This window comes from Chelonia mydas, chromosome 11, assembly GCF_015237465.2.
Source record: "Chelonia mydas isolate rCheMyd1 chromosome 11, rCheMyd1.pri.v2, whole genome shotgun sequence".
Taxonomy (NCBI): domain Eukaryota; kingdom Metazoa; phylum Chordata; order Testudines; family Cheloniidae; genus Chelonia; species Chelonia mydas.
In genome coordinates, this window is record NC_051251.2 from 55,960,383 (window position 1) to 55,978,140 (window position 17,758).

The following is a 17,758-nucleotide window of genomic DNA, read 5'->3' on the forward strand; positions in this document are numbered from 1 at the left end:
TCCTTGCAACATACAAACCCAGTGTATTGCATTTAAATAAAATAGTGTGTGATATTAAAGAATTATTAGAGTACCAATGCAATAAACATGTAGTTAGGAAAAGCAACAAGCATGGAAACAGAACTGGTAAATACATTTATACATCAAAGAGCATTTTACTCAGGTTAACTCCCAATAATATCAGGCATTTGTAGCAGAGCAATGAGTGAACAAGATAGGAGTGTAAACTGCAGCCCAAAGAAGCAGAGCGATTCTCTAAAATTGGAGTCTGCTGTATTGACACCAAACTTACAATGCAGCTTCTTTTTCCTTCATCTCATTGGCTCTTTCAAGTTCTTCGGCATTTTCATGGGAGTTACCTAAAATATTCTTTCTTCTTAACATAAGGGATAGAAAAATGCAACTCGTTTTCAAAATGTCAGATCAGTGATTTTGGTGTAATTTACCACCCCCACTCTCTCCTCCAATCAAGTGACCACTTCTTGGCATTAGTCAGGTTAAATAAAGGGCCTAGCATATGAGCTAATCACATTCCCAAACATTGAACACACCTAAAATATACCAGCTCTTCATTCTGTATGTCAACTTCCAAAGTAATCAAAAAGTTTTGATTTCTATCGGAACCAGTTTGTTCATCACTTTCTGGAACTTTCTGTTTCTCCACACCTGCCCCTTGCCCTCAAAGACTCTTCTTTGCAACCCTGTGTTCCCCATCTCCATCCTCTACCCATGGTAACTTGCTGTACTTCCCTGTTGACCAAGGGATAGAACCCTGTGAAATTTTAAACACCAGCACTAAATTGGCCTGTCTTGACTGTGCTCTCGAAGGGTTGCTGACAGTTCCCACACTCTGCTAAAGTTCTAGGCAACACTATGATGACACTCCAGCAAAACTCTTTAGACATGTAAAGGTCTGAACAAATATTCAAACTTTTGAGCCTACTGGAAAGTGGAGTGTTTCTGGCAATGTTACATGAAGGGGATCAGTCTGGTGGGGATGGCTGGTAGTGGGTTAAATTTTGTAGACAGACATTATTTGACCCTCAGGACGGGAGAAATCAAGAGCCAAGAAAGAAAAAAAAGTTTCTGAACTGCTATGAACCTTCACAAATATTTGACTCAAAAACACAGTTTGGTCTAGTTGGATTTTTTGCCAAACTAATTTGCCCATAACTAATTTTAGTCTCTATCCAACACATGTATTCCAGACTGGATTTTGAGCAGAACAGAATGGTGCATCTCTTCAAAACATTCAGTGTCCCATCCTCCACATCCAGATTTGACACTATGTAACCCAATAATGATCCCAATTCTGTCTGAAATCCAGTAGGATTTCAGACATTATAGATATTTGAGATATGCAGAATATGCACCATTAATTGATACAGGATGTTCCCTGACTATTACTCATGTGTCGTGCCTCAGAAGTAAATGAACCATTCAATGCTGTAAAAGTGTTAGAGGATGGCACATGCATTGACCATGGACCCAAATATTCCCAGCCACAGTTAAAGGCTGTATCTGCTAACCATATTCAGATGATCTCACTTAAATCTATTAATAAGTCTCAAGAAGTGGGGTGGAGGGAGAGTCTGTGCTGATCTGCAGAGGCAATACATTCAGAAATCTCCATTTACTGGTAAGCGGCCTATCTATTTCATTAAAATGCGTCTGTGAATTCTCAGTGTAGGAATGGATACATTCAACTGAGAAGAAGTCAAGACAGCTAAATCTCTGGTAGAACAAACTTTTAGTCCTTCCTGAACTGCTCATTACTGGGCTGGATACAAAGAAGAATCATCTTCAATGGTCTTTGGACCTAAATAGCCTGACCTCTGGAATTTTTTTTCCATATGTTGAAATAGCCATGATGACCTACAAAATGGCAATGAATATAAAATAATCATCCGGCATAAATTCAGGGTAAGGCCACAAAAGCATAGTATCATTCCATAGCATACTAAAGCCAGATCAGTAAGGGGATTCTTGAATCTTATTCACTCATCTAAGTGATACAGTGGCTACTAAAAGGACAATATAAGAAGACAAGAACACTCCCCATGATGTTCAAATCCAATGCTCCAGTTGGAACTAAGTGTGAAATGTGTTTTTTCTGTGAAAAATGACTGGGGGAGGAGGGGAGAGAAGAAGATGCATCCATGTGTGCTGTGTCTCAGGGCCTTCCACATCAAATTTGCTCAGTGTTTTCTAACTGCCAGCTCCTTCTGCAGTCTCCAAGATTCAACAGTCTGTGCTAACTGTAAGCAACAGGAGTAATGGGGTCAGACAACCTTACTCATCTTGAGATGGAGCATGATGAATTCATGATTGGGATTACATGACAGAACTGCCTGTAATTTAGGACTGGACTCAATGACCCAGGACACACCTTCCAGTCCTAAATTCCTTTGTTCCCCTCTCAAAGAATAGGAAGGGGTAGGATTAGTTCCAAGCTCTATGGCACCACCAGGCAAAACAGCAGGCAAGGATGACATATACCATGGCCGATAAACATGGTCTTTAATGTAATTGTTAGATTCAGAAGTCTTAGCAGGCTTAAATGCTTTTTTCTATTGCTGGGGTTGGCACCCAGAGAGATAAGAGGACTGAGGAGATTCTGAAATGAGACAGATGACAACTTTGGTCTGAAAGATGGGTGAGAAAACCCTAGGGATTTAGCCATAGATCTAGTACCTAGTTTTCTAATTTCAACAGATTTAGTATTACCTCGGGGTCTCTAGAGAGCAAATCAAAAACATTAGAGTGCAACATCTTGAGGCAACCCAAACAGTCTGAGCCATAAAACATTGTGAAGTATAACTGCTGATGCCAGAGAATGAGCAACAGTGCTAGACATGTCCAGCAACATGTGTCTCACCTTTTAACTTCTCCGGAAAGGGTCATCTCACAGGAAATTTTCACTCCATAAGAAGACATTCTACAGAGATCCATCGCCACCTGATAGTTTAGTATCTTTTTGGATATGCACATTGCAAAAGCCACCAACAAAGAAGATCGTTTTCAAAGCTGGCCTAGTTTATGTGATTCTCTATCCTGGGCGGGGGGGTCTCATGTGAAGGTACTGCCCCCCTCCACTATCTTGGAAGCCATAGAAACAACCAGGAGTGCAACGAGGGAAAAGCAATCTTACTGATGTTTGGGGACTTGCCTAAATGAATCAGGCTTTCTGCTGCTGCTAAAACTGGCTTGATGCATCCTAAGCTTGGCCAAGGGCCTGTTTACAGGCAGGGCCCTGACTTGTTTCAGTACAAGGAGTAACAGCTCCTGATGGAGACATACCTAGAAACTTCCACTTCCCTTCCCTCTACTCTATCATATACTAGGGATGGATGTACAGGAAGTGCAGTCCTTTGAAGACCCTGCTGCTGCCTCATGGGTAGGACCATATGGATCTGAGGGTGACATTCATATACTTCCTATCCGTTTTACTGCAGGGAATGGTTCTGTGGTTTGCAATGGCCTGGCACACAACCTTCTACAGTGGGGCTACACAGAGGCCATTTCAAGAGAGCAATGAAGCTTTTTGAAGGTGTTATACTGGAAATGAATTGTATGTCAAACAATTTGTTACAAGACTTAAATGTATAAGAAACTAAAGTGAATGATCTCTTAGACCAAGAGAGAAGCAGAGAAGGAACAGAGAGAACTGTGTGGGGATATCTAACAGGAAATGAAAACAGCAGACTAATGGTTTTAAATTCCAAAGGAGACCTAACGCTATAATCAAGGCCATTTGATCTATGCTTCCTGTCATAGGGCAGACACCACCAAATTATGTAACAAACTGAGAATTAGAAATTGTACAGACTAACCAGAGATTTGAGAGAAGGGGAGATGTCATTAATGAAGCTGTTGCGGAGAGTTTCTTAACCCCACTAGAATCAGACTTTGTTCCCAATGGGCTTAAGAGCATGGCATAACACCTCCAACCAATGGACCTCCAGTTCCCACAAGTACAGTGGTCTTTTCTGCCAGTGGCTGTTCCCACTTTTCTGCTGGAACACAGAATCTTACCTCTCCTGCTGAGTCCCCAGTTGCTTAGCAGCCTCTCACCCCCAATGGGTTCTGTTTCTGTCAGCCCACACAGTGATGTTCACAAGGGGCCTAACTCATAGGTGCTGAAACTAGGGATGATGGTGCACCGCCTGGCTTGAAGTGGTTTCCATGATATACAGGATTTACAGTTTGGTTGAATGGCTCTTAAAACCTCCACTGTACATATTGTTCCAGCACCCTCGGACCTATTCCACCTCTGTCAGAAAAGTATGGGTATGCTCGCAATAGCTTGTCTTTGTTGTCATCCCACACCTGGAAAGATCTCCCTCGCATTGCCTCATGCTCTATCCTTTTAAAAAAACCAAAACAGTAGAGCAGGAATGGGAAATTCCCTGAACTCTCTCTTGTGGGAAAACCACCAGAATACGGAAACAGGAAGGCAAAATGGGAGGGGAAATCGTTCAGCTGGAGAAGGTGGGCAGCGTTTTGGCAACTTGAATAAAAACAAACATTGTGCAGCAGCGTAACTGCACTATACATGACTCTAATTATAGTCAAAGCTATTTCAATAATGGGTGTGTCTAGGAGGAGGAAGAGGATTACCTTTGCTAGTGGGTTTATGTTTGTTTAAATGAGATTGTGGCAGGAAGAGAATACAAATGACAATGAGTTGGAAACACAGTAAAAACAAGGAATACAAATAGTCTTTTTTACTTTCTGTCCATGTCCGAAGCAGCAGCATAGTGCAAAGCAGTACGTCCCCAGTCATCCGTTTCATTAATATTTGCCCCTGTGGTCACCAGTGTCTCGATACAATGGAAATGACAATTCGCAGCTGCATAGTGCAAAGGTGTCCTGCAAAACAAATAGCAATTTATTACTTCAGACACTTCAGCATGACGTGGATTATACTAATGAGTCCCAATTGCACCATTCCTAGAGTGGTCTCAGGTAAAACAAAACAACCTCCATGCTCCTCCCTCCCCACCCATCCCCCAAAAACCTCAGATTTGGGGGTTTATTTACAGCTTCTTGTTCAACCAAAAAACAAGAATTAGTCTCTGGCCACATTCACTTAATGAAGTTTAATGGTCTAAACTCCAGACAAGCAATATAAAACCGAACAAAACAACACCAAAAGGGCAGTTCTTATGTCTCCAGAGCTCTCTGCCTGGTTTGTACCCTGTCTCTCCCTCTCATGAAAGTAGCTCAGCCCCTTTTTTAAGTCAGCAGGCTCAGCTGCAGCCTGTTGCCTCAACTCAGGGTGATACAATGAAACATCAACCTGTATTTAATCCTCAAAACATCATGATGTTGCCTGGCTCAGTCAGAGCCTATGGGCAATGACTGTGGTGGGGTGTGACATAGCTGTTCAATGACCTATCCACCCTGTCACACTGACAGATTCCAAAATCCAAGAAAGAATTCATTGTGCAGCATAGTTCACAGAGTCAGAGATTTGGCATCCCCAACTCAGAAGCATGAGTATCATTCAGAAAGCACATTCATTGCTGGGAAGGCAGGAGTTCCCTGCTGGGTATGAAATTTTCAAAGGCTGCTTCTACCACTCAAAGACACGAAAAACCTCCACCAATTAAAATTCTTCGGTACAAAAAAAAAGTTTTTCTGTTTCACTTATTTTTTTGGGAAGTTGTGAAATATAAATAACCAAAGAGTGCTTCATTTTCTTACTAGTGCTCTCAATTTTGTACCTGTTTCATTTACACAGGATAAAGAACAGCTTTGTTTTTATTTCAAAGCTGTTGCTGAAAAGGTGACATACCTCACTGTGTCTGTTTAGTGCATATGGTTTAAAAACAAATCAGAAAGCCCTTTACTGCACCTTTAGGTTGGAATGCCAATAATGCCTGTAACATATTAGAGCCTTTTTATGTTAGATTAGTTTATGTCGTCATTATGAACAAGAGCAAAACCTCCTAAAAGTTATAATCTTGTATATTTAATTTGCTATGACTTTTACAATATCCTTTCTGAGATAAATAGCACAAATGGTCCTTAAAGAATACCCATTTAAAAATAGGGCAAGACTCATTTTTTTCCATTTTAATTCGGTTACAGTTGTAGTATTTTTTGGATTACACTTTCCTTCCTATCCAGCTCTTTAAACTGAACTATGCTATTACTCATATCGCAGTTCAAAAGCAAGTAAATCACACATATTGGGACCAAGATTTTCAAAAGTGGGGACCTAAAGTGAGGCTCCTAACTCACTTCAGTATTAGCTTTGCTGCATTGCCACCACTGAGAAAAGCAAAGGCATTTGAGCTGGTTCCCTGCTGGCTAGCATGACAGGGGGCTTTTGACTGGGAATTCTGTGAACACGGATTTGAAATTTCTTCCCATCTGTGGTCCAAAATAGCCCAAATCTGACTAATGTCTGGGTTCGTTACAAGGCTCATCTGTTTTTCAATTTTAAAATGGGGTGGGGGGGGGGGGTTGGGGGAAGAGAAATTTTAATTGGAAGGATGGAAAATTGTTCAAGAGGGAGGAGATTTGTGGCGGGTAATTTTTAAACTGCTGCCCGCAAAGGTGCATAGTGCATAAGATCTGGCCCCCAATTTTACCCCTTCCATAACACAAAAATAATTTAGGCTCTTGAAAAATTCACTAGATTTTCAAAATGGCAGACCAATTCAGCAGGACTAGATTGGGAGCCGCTGACAGCTCAGCCATTTTGAAAATTTGTTTAGGTGCTTAAGGCCTCAATCCTGCAAAGTCCCATGCACATGGTTAACTTTACACACCATGAGTAGCCACTAAAGTTAATGGGACTACTAACAGTGTGTGAAATTAAGCACATGCATATGCATTTCCATGATCAGAGCTTAAAGCTGGAGTAGGCTCCTATTTTTTAAATCCGTGGCCTGGGTGAAAACTGTTTGGCTGACTATGTAATGTACATCCAGGGGCGCTCAGGAAGTTGAATCAGCACATCCATTTCTGTCATAACACTATCAGCATTATTTTACTTTGAGAAAGTCTAGAAAGCAGGCTGATTAGCAGTAGTTCTCCCCAAAGTGACATGCAGGTGCTATCTTGGGCACAAAAGCACAAGGATCCAAGCAGCGCGAAGAGCAATGAGGAATAAAATTAAACCACTGATATTTTTAAACAAGAAAGACACAAGAGCATGGGCGTGACTTTCATGTATTTAATATAGTCTGCACCTGCCTTTTTGGCATTTAACTTCAAGCAGCAGTATCCTATTGGGAATAGTGATTTCCTACCCCCTTTTATGGTTTACCTTTTTAAGCGGAACATATTGATTTCCAGATTGAGGGCTTTTTCTTTCTCTTTCTTTCTTTGAGATATATCTGAAAAAGAGCTTCACAATTTACATACCTCCCACATTTGTCCTTTTTATTAAAATCTGCTCCACTACTCTGCAAGAGTTTTACACATTCAACGTTACTGAAAAGACAAGGAAAGAAAACAAAGAATGAGCAAAACAAAAGTTTTCATCTTAGTACCCCCAAAAAAGAAGTGTTATTTCACTATTTGCAGAGCAGAAACTGGACATAAACTGTAATTCAAGCCTGAACAAAAGAACCAGGAAAAAGGAAACTTGTAAAGATCACACCTTTATTTCTGGATAAGCCTGAAATGCTATTCCAGACAAGTAAAAACTAGGATTGTCAAGCAATTAAAAAAATTAACCACAATTAATCACACTGTTAAACAATAACAGAATACCATTTATTTAAATATTTTGGGATGTTTTCTACATTTTGAAATATACTGATTTCAATTACAACACAGAATACAAAGAGTACAGCGCTCACTTTATATTTATTTTTGATTACAAATATTTGCACTGTAAAAAACAAAATATAGTATTTTTCAATTCACCTCATACAAGTACTGTAGTGCAATCTCTATCATGAAAGTTGAACTTACAAATATAGAATTATGTACAAAAAAAAAGCTGCATTCAAAAATAAAACAATGTAAAACTTTAGAGCCTACAAGTCCACTCAGTCCTACATCAGCCAATCGCTCAGACAGACAAGTTTGATTACAATTTGCAGGAGATAATGCTGCCTGCTTCTTGTTTACAATATCACCTGAAAGTGAGAACAGGCGTTCGCATGGCATTGCAAGATATTACGTGCCAGATGCGCTAAAGATTCAGATGTCCCTTCATGCTTCAACCACCATTCCAAAGGGTATGCATCCATGCTGATGATGGGTTCTGCTCAACAACAATCGAAAACTGTGCGGACCAACGCATGTTCACTTTCATCATCTGAGTCAGATGCCACTAGCAGAAGGTTGATTTTCTTTTTTGGTGGTTCAGGTTCTATAGTTTCCGCATCGGAGTGTTGCTCTTTTAAGACTTCTGAAACCAAGCTCCACACCTCGTCCCTCTCAGATTTTGGATGGAACTTCAGATTCTTAAACCTTGGGTCGAGTGCTTCAGCTATTTTTAGAAATCTCACATTGGTACCTTCTTTGCATTTTGTCAAATCTGTTGTGAAAGTGTTCTTAAAATGAACATGTGCTGGGTCATCATCTGAGACTGCTATAACATGAAATATATGGCAGAATGCAGGTAAAACAGAGCAAGAGACATACTATTCTCCCCTAAGGAGTTCAGTCACAAATTTAATTAACGCATTTTTTTTAACGAACATAATCAGCATAGAAGCATGTCCTCTGGAATGGAAGCCGAAGCATGAAGGGGCATACAAATGTTTAGCATATCTGGCACGTAAATACCTTCTAACACCAGCTACAAAAGTGCCATGCGAAAACCTGTTCTGACTTTCAGGTTACATTGTAAATAGGAAGCAGGCAGCATTATCTCCCGTAAATGTAAACAAACTTGTTTGTCTTAGCAATTAGTTGAACAAGAGGGAGGACTGAGTGGACCTGCAGGCTCTAAAGCAGGTGTCAGCAACCTTCGGCACACGACCCATCAGGGTAATCCGTTGGCATGCCACGAGACATTTTGTTTACATTGACCATCCGCAGGAACAGCCCAGTGCAGCTCCCAGTGACCATGGTTCGCCATTCCTGGCAATGGGAGCTGCAGGAAGCAGCGGCCAGCACATTCCTGCGGTCTGCCGCTTCTCGCAGCTCCCACTGGCCGGGAATGGTGAACCGCGGCCACTGGGAGCTGCGGGGGGGCCGTGCCTGAGGATGGTCAATGTAAACAAAATGTCTTGCGGCCCGCCAGCACATTAACTTGAGGGGCCGCATACTGAAGGTTGCTGACCCTGCTCTAAAGTTTTACATTGTTTTGTTTTTGAGTACAGTTATGTAACAAAAAAAAATCTACATTTGTAAGTTACACCTTCACGATAAAGAGACTGCACTACAGTACTTGCATGAGGTGAACTGAAAAATACTATTTCTTTTGTTTATCATTTTTACAGTGCAAATATTTGTAATAAAAAATATAAATTGAGCACTGTACACTTTGTATTCTGTGTTGTAACAGAAATCAATATATTTGAAAATGTAGAAAAACATCCAAAGTATTTAATATATTTCAATTGGTATTCTATTATTTAACAGTGCAATTAATTACGATTAATTTTTTTAGTTAATCGCATGAGTTAACTGCAATTAATCAACAGCCCTAGTAAAAACAAATCAATAATATAAATAGAAAGTAATAAATATATCCTGGATTCAAGGTGAGGGGAGACAGTCAAAAATTTCCAAAAGGAGTTGTGCTGCTAATGCTTCCCAGGCTGAGCTGAGGATTTTTCCAAGAGCATTTTTGAAGTTTGAAGCAAGTTTACAAAATGCTGGGCTAATAATGAGGAGGAGATTTAGGCCCTGATTCAGGAAAACACTTAAGGCCATGATTAATTTTTTCGCATATGCTGAAGTCCACTCTGTTCTGCAAAGCATTTAGCATAAACTTAACTTTAAGCATCTACTTAAGACCCATTTTCTTCAATGAGACTTAAGAAAGAGCTTAAAGTTAAGCACATCCTTAAGAGCTTTATTGCATTTGGATAGGATCATTCACAGTTTTTATCCCAGCTGAATGAATTCAATATGATACAACTATGTGTTGTTATTGCTTAAATTGAAGTGATTCTTAATGGAAAATAAAATAGCTGCATTTTAATGTCTTTGTAATTGAAGTAAATAAATGTACAATACCAAACCGGAAGATCATGTAATGAAGCACAATAATCTTCCAAGACTCCTTTGTCATTCAGAGGGGAAATAAATCATTTCTACTAGGAAACAGAAAAAAGAGATCCTTTGGAAGGTAGTCTCATCTCAATGCCAATATAACTCCCATTAATGTTAATGAGAGTTACAGGCATGCATCAAGATGAAAATATGTGTTTTATGTACAGCTCCAGTTCCAGTTTAAAAGAGGCGGATGGAACAAAACTGGTGTTCATCCCAATCTAAAATTGTCAGTGTATAAAATATCTACACAATGCTCCCCACAACGAACCCAAAATAAGAGTTCTCGTTAGTGATGACAATTACAGTCAGCCACAGATAAAAACTGATTTATTTTCATGAGCAATTTTCGCCTCTTATTTCAGTGCCTTTCTTTCAGACACCTGGGGTATTATTTTGAGTTCAGCTTTAAGGAGAGGTACTTTCTGAAGAGTGCTCTGTCAGGCTAATTCAGTCCATCCAACTAATATATATCTTCTGTTAACTGTATTAAATAAATGTTTAACAAGAGCAATCCTATCCAGTGTTTGGAACACTTTCATTATGTACTTCTGATGGTGACGACGTTGGTGAAGTGGACAATGGTCCACTAAGAAGTGAGCTGACAACTCATTCTTACAAAGGTTACCAAATAGTCACCAGGTAATTACCATATCTGGTCACTACAACCACTGCCAATCTAGGATGGATTCTAGAGCCTCCATCTAGCGATCTTCTGAGCCATCAAGTCCTCAACAGAAGAGCCAGAAAACAATAGCTTGCCAAGCGATTTGTGCTTTTTCTGTGTTAATTTCAAACAAATCCACTGGGAATTAACAGCAAATCTTGAAAGGAACTTGGCAGGAGGGCTACAAATGAAACTGACATAATTTAATTTTCATTCATTTTCACTCCTAGTATCCTACCGCCCATCTGAATTGCATCCTCAGAAATGAAAACCTTTTGATTCTGTATTTCGGTTACTTTCAATGGGCTTCAGAGGCTTAAAATAATCTTTCTATGACTGAAACCTGGAAAAAAAGACTGTGGCATTTTAATGCCTTAAAAAGCTTCTTTTATAACTAGATTTTGACGCAAGGACACAACAAGAGGGCAGTGCCTAACTGCACCCCACCAGGAGCATCTCAGGGAGCCGCTATTCCTTCCCCGCATCCACCTTCAAGGGATGGTCATTTACTGCTGGCCCCATGTCAGGCTTAAACTACAACCCCACCTCCTGTGCTGGTGTGGCAGTACTGGCCAGTGAGTGAGAGGCATGGAGCCAAGAGTCCAACCCACGCAATCAGGGAAGAAGCGAGTGTGTGTGTAGCCTCTCTTGCTCCTGGGACCTGGACCCAAAGTCTAAGCAGTCTGCATATAGGCAGAAGACAGGGGGATTGTTACTCCCTCCCAGAGGTGTGCGTTTCAAATCACAAACTAGCCTTCTGTAATAAAAGGCCAGGTCCTACCACCCTTGCTCAAACTACAAGTAGCCCTAATTTGAGCCTCAGTTTACCAAATGCTGGCGGAACACAGCCTGGAGAGAGAAAGATTTTACATCGAATTGTTTTGCTCCTCTTTAATTGGAACACATTCCTTTGCAGATGGTACAGCTGGCTTGAGTTACACTGACTCCACAATTAAATTACAACTTGCGTAACAGCTATAATTGTAACTACTCACCCTCCTGCAGCAGCAGCGTGGAGGCACGTTCTTCCAAAATTATCTGGGGTGTCTATTTCAAAGCCTGCAGACAGCACGTGCTCATTACTAAACAAGGACACTATGCTATACTTTTGTCCTAGTTAAACCACAAGAAACATTGCAGAGACAGAAAAAACAGTGAGTTAGAAAAATCAGAATGCAAGCAACTCTAGTCAGCAAGTGGTTGTCATGGAAACGGACAGTGGCTGCTCAAGCTTGGTGGCTCTATAAAAGGAACTGTGAAGTCAAAAAGAATCTATTTCTGCATTTAGCCTTGGGCTACATAACTATTAAATCATGTGACAGGCATTTATGAGGCAGATTCTTATCGAGAGAATTGTGATAGCAGGCACAAAAAAACGATGAAATGAGGAGAGGCACAGAGTGAGCCCTAGCATGCAGGGAGTTGAATTTTATTTATTTGTGTGTTTTCCAGGGTGGTTTTAGATTCTGGAAAGATGCTTCCAGGAATGTGCAACATATGTTTTTAAAGATGCACAAGGCTGTAGAAGTAAAACCCACTGCAGATTCTTACGGAATTAACCCTGGGATGCCTAAGCAGCCTGCTTCCCCCGCTGACCTAATAGCCCGGGACAGAGCACATCAGGGTTTGCTGTAATTGGCTACACAAGTTACATTTTTCACGCTATTTTTTCCCCTAAACATCCCAGGGAACTCAACCTTATGGCTGAGAGTGGTTGTGGGAGGTTTCACATGCTAAGGAATGATATATTTTTCTGGAAAATATATGAACTGCTCTCTATCTTTGAACTCAGTGGAACTTCTGCCTGCATAAGGAAGTCAAGAGTTGGCACCTTATTACTACTCTTTTTGAAAGAGCAGTATCAGCAAACTAATACTTGCCTGCCCTCCCTCCCCCTCCCCGAGAACTTTAGCTATCCCATTTTCTTTACTATAGCCCTGATTCAGGAAAGCATGTGTTTTAGTCCCATCAGCTTCAATGGAATGTAAGCATTTGCTCAAATGTTGTCCTCAATAAGGGTGCTTTCCCCTGAATCAGGGCCTAGAGTTGTTTATTTCCTGAAGAACCTACAGTATCTCACATTTTTACAGCTTGGTAAAGGATTTTCCCTTTCCTCCCCTTCCCTGTGAATTAAAATAAACTCTCTGTGACTGCCAGGGGAAAAAAAAGCATTCAAAGGGCTTCAGGCCTGAACAATACAGGATGCTAGTAATTATCAGCATGCAGTTAGGAAAGCCACGCACACTCCCGTATGCCAAGCAACACAATCACATGAAGCAGCACAGGAAGTCTTTCATTTGGACAATTCACAACACCGAATAAAACAGGGGCCATAAGCAGCATGTTCATGATATTAATTAAGCTCCACAGTCGCAGCTGGATTCACTTACCTGATGACAACAACTTCCTGCAGCAGTCCGAGTGAGCATTTAGTGCTGCTAAATGTAAGGGGAACATGTTGTTGATACCGCACCTGTTAGGCAGAACAGTGTTATTAGTTACCAAAAGAATGGTTACATTCAGCACAGATGATGAAAATTCCCCTCTTAAAAAATATTGTGTCTGTACTTCTGTAGGTGGCTCTCTCTTGCATCATTAATTTTATTTGAACCTTCTATAATCTCCCTCTGGGGTTTTGTTAAAGCATAACGTTAGTATCCGATTTTGATTACACTCTGACAGCAAGGATAGGTATGGTTTTAAAAACGAGATGAGAACCTAGGAGAGAAGAAGCTAAGAGAATGGATTTTGTTTAGATTCAATTTCTACTGTGACTGGCAGTTGCAACACAAGTATTCTATCACATGAGGTGAAAGTAAATGCTGAAAGAATCCCTGTATTGCCTCTAAAACCCATCTTTCCTCTGCTTCCCTATTGCTAACGTGCCAGTGTAAGTCTTATTTAGCTCCCACCTAGATTATTGCACCTCCCCCTCATCTTTGTCTTCTTAGTGTCTCCTCTTTCCATACTTCAGTCCATCCAAAATACCACTGTAAGGACATCTCCCTGTGCTCTGACCACCTCACCCGTTTCCTCACTCATGTCACACAATTGCCCTTTCCATCTACATCAAGTTCCAGGTCCTCATCCTCACCTTTGAGGTTCTGCCCCACCCCATACATTTCTCTTCTCTTTCCACACTATACAGCTTCTTCCACTAACTGCTCTCTTTGTCTCCTGCCACTTGCAGCTTCTCACCTTCTGTCAGGCTGCAATTACACTTGTAACTGCCTCCCAATTCCTGTGCACCAAACATCCTACTTCATCTCATCCATCCTTAAACCCTCCACTTTCCCCAGCCATGCCTATATATCCTCACGAGCTGTGTCTCCAGGCATTTTTGTTTTCAAATCATTATCCCATGAATCCTTTTTCAGTTAGACTGTAGGCTCCTCAGAGCAGACATCTTGACAAAACCCTAAAACAGGAACCTAAAGTTAGGGTCCTACATCCATATCAGACATTTGCTTGATTTTTCAAACATACTGAACCCTCAACAGCTCCCACTGACATCAATGTGGAGTGCTCTGTACCTTTCAAAATCAGGCAGGTGGCTAAATATGGATTTAGAAGCCTAAGTTTTGGCTCCTGATTTTGAGACTCTTGTATTTTGGCAGGTTTTTGCAAAGTGTCATTTATGCTTACATTACTTTACCAATACTACGACATAGACAATCCTTTGGTGCACTTCCCTGTAGAGCTTCTGAACTCAGCTACTGTGTATGAGATGAGAATCTACTGTTTGCTTTTGCAGATGCAGCTAAAAACAGTTAATTAAAGTCCTGGATTATGCCAGATGGATTCATAGCCATCACTCAATTTCTTCAAGACAACCCAAGGATATACGTAACATGATCATATCACTAGGCAGGATTTCAGATATGGACCCGAAGGAACTTGTTTTCATGAAAGATTTGGTGGCAGGAAAATTCTTAGAGAACTACAATGCTTTAGTGAAAGTTATTTCATACCAGGATAAGCTGTTTAAAATCCAACTCTAACACAAAGGCTTAAATTTACAAAAGGTGGCAACTGAGCTGAAACTGCAAAATATGTAGCTGTGCATACAACCCAGGAGGAAGTTTGTGCAAATATGTGCTCTCATTCTCTCTCTCACACCATATACATTTTTACTATGCACATAAACACGAGTGTAGTTTTTTTTTAAAAAATATGATTTGTTGCAAAATCTGTATTCCCATTCCTCTTTTCCTTTCACATTGCATTTGTCAACCTTCCTACTTGACCACAATCAGAACTGATCTACAGTGCTGTATAAATTTAATTTAATCAATGCCCTGCCAGCATCTAGGTCTCCCACAGAGTAAACCTGCCCAAGGATGCTCTGAGGCTCTATTCTTTGAAAGGAAATAGCACAAGCTCCACCAAGCTGCTCAAGTCTGTCTAAACAGGTTGCATTTCTAAGCTGTGGATATATTTATTTAACCTGAAATCACAAAGAGGATTTATTATATATAGTCATAGTATTCTCCATGCATCTCTGATTTTTACATCTATTTCCCCTTCCCCCCTAGTTATCTCAAGCCACATTTCCCCATCACTGTATAGAGATTTCCACCCGAGTGCATATTTTGGCTGGTGTCCATCAAGAGATGCAATTTGCACATCTGCTAGCCAGTGCCATACAGTATAGAGCTGCTCACAACTGCTCCCTACATTATTTACCTTCCATACCCCTGAAATGCAATTGCATCAAATTGCTGACCTTGCTGTCTGCAGTTTCTGCTAGCAGCACTGAAGAAATTCTCTCTTTTCAATGCCAGTTCAAGGAATTAAGCCAAAGTTATTTACATACAACACATTAAAAGCTCATTCCCTCTGGCAGTACTGGGTAGGTAATTTCATTTTCAGAACAGTGCCATCACTTGGATCTGCCTACTATATCTAAGCAGATTTCTCACTTCAGATATTTCTGCTGTTGGCAGAGGTATTTTATTTGATCAATGCACAGGTCACCCAAGTGTGAAATAGAAATTTTGAGCAGAAAACCTAGATTGCAAGAGCTAGTTATCTCACTGCTATTCATTTTTACCTTAAACCTCAGAAAACAGATGGACTGAAACTTTATATATTAGATAGAGCTAGCAAAAATCATATTTAGACACAAAGGACCAGACTCTCAAGCTGGCATAAATCTGACCCTGCCTTTTTTGTCTGGCAAGAAGCAGTTTTAAAGAAACAGATAGCAAAACATGGTGAAAAAATACTTATTTCACAATCTCCAAATGAAAAGCCTAGAAAACTGCAAACATCTTTAAAAAGAAAATAGGTTGACGTGGGTCCTAAAACAGGATGTTCCCCAGCAGCTACCGCAGCATTAGGCATCACAAATACTGCTGGTTGGTTCTAGTGAGGAAACACTCAATTGCATGTTCAGATGTATACGGTGAATACTACAAAACATTTATAACAACCTTTACGATGCTTCATTCACAGAGATGGGCAAATAATTAGCTCTCTCTGTTCCCCGCTTGTTCAGGGAACAAGAGATTCACATTAGATATCTAAACCAGGTCTCCTCCCTGGCATTACCCTGTGGCCACCAGGCTGGCCCAAATGCCAGTATCTTTACACTCCGAATACCATCTCCTTTCCCTTTCACAGTTAATTTTACTCTTCCCGCAACTAGTTTGGAAATTTAGTGCTCTGTTACATCACTGCTTTAGGGCGAGGTTCTAGGAGGTGCTAAATGCCCAACTCTCACTGAAATCAATGCACCTCCCAGGATTTGGCCCGCAATATGTATACATATATGTAATCATGAACATAGTCAAATGCAGTCTCTCTCTCATACACACACAAACACAGAGTAAAATCAGCCTAGCCAAATCAATCCCTTGGAGCACAAAGAGCTGAACAACATATCGAAATTTATCTCTTAGTTTCACTCAAGAAAACCCCAAAACAAAATCAGCCTCATCATCTCAGCCAGTTGAAGATCTGAAACCATAAGACACAAAGACTGGGCACCACGGCTGCATTAGGTTCTGAAATAATTTTACTGACTAAACCCTGCTTTGTCTTTTACCATTTCTACTGATACTTATCCAGCACCAATGGATACTAGATAAAGGAATAAATCAATTTAGTACTACAAGCTTATGGACTTAAATTATTTATTTTAGACACTGAGGGAATTACATGCCCTTCATTAGTAGCTTTGTATTTTATACTGATTTCAAATTGACTTCCTGATACAAACTATTTGTTACTGAATTCATAATTATGCACATGCATTTTAACCTGAATACACTGGAACTTGAAAAATAAGCATTATCTAGCATTACCCATAATACTTGACCATTAGGAACAGCATTTCTTCAGCAACCTACTTGGCAGCATCAGCTCCGCTGGTTATTAGGGTGTTAATCAAAAGCTCATGTCCATATCTCGCAGCCACATGCAGAGGGGTGTTGCCATCCTTATCAACACAGTCAATTTCACCTCCTGGAAAAGACATTTTCACACAGTGTAACACACAAGGATTTAGTGCGAGTCAGCGACCAGAAATACCATTTATTTATTTCCAATGAACGCAGCTTACCCTCATAGTTACAGCTGTAATTTAGTTTGTATACAAGCAGCAGACACACTGAATTTGTGGGACAGGGTATCAATACACATCAAGCCATTTACTGTGCCAGTCATGCAGGATGGCCACAATTCTGGCTGCTGCATTTTTTTACTTCGTTCTATTCCCGCCTCTCTACATATTGCACACAGGCCTTTCCCTATAATTGCCTACCGTGGTACACAGATACTGCAGGTGTTGCTGTGACTCTGAACTGTTGCTGGTTTAAAGGCATGAGCAGCTGCCCTACATTACATCAACAGAATTAATTGTTGAAATTTTGCCACAATTCTTTAGGTGACTGG

General features: G+C 40.4%; 1 protein-coding gene across 13 annotated transcripts in view; it reads right to left on the reverse strand.

The window, feature by feature from the left end:
* Positions 1–17,758, reverse strand: part of ANKRD44 (ankyrin repeat domain 44) — a 206,699-nt gene that overhangs the window by 59,172 nt on the left and 129,769 nt on the right. For 4 of the 13 annotated variants that reach the window (XM_043525212.1, XM_043525215.1, XM_043525214.1 and 1 more), the window contains exons 10-15: positions 17,215–17,329; positions 13,252–13,334; positions 11,857–11,920; positions 7,381–7,449; positions 4,732–4,872; positions 293–376 (exon numbers count right to left, since the gene is read on the reverse strand). In XM_043525212.1, coding sequence (XP_043381147.1) covers positions 293–376; positions 4,732–4,872; positions 7,381–7,449; positions 11,857–11,920; positions 13,252–13,334; positions 17,215–17,329 — 556 coding nt within the window. Of the gene's footprint in view, positions 1–292; positions 377–4,731; positions 4,873–7,380; positions 7,450–11,856; positions 11,975–13,251; positions 13,335–17,214; positions 17,330–17,758 lie in introns of all 13 variants that reach the window. The other 9 variants (XM_037912257.2, XM_043525213.1, XM_037912262.2 and 6 more) reach the window with 3 other exon arrangements.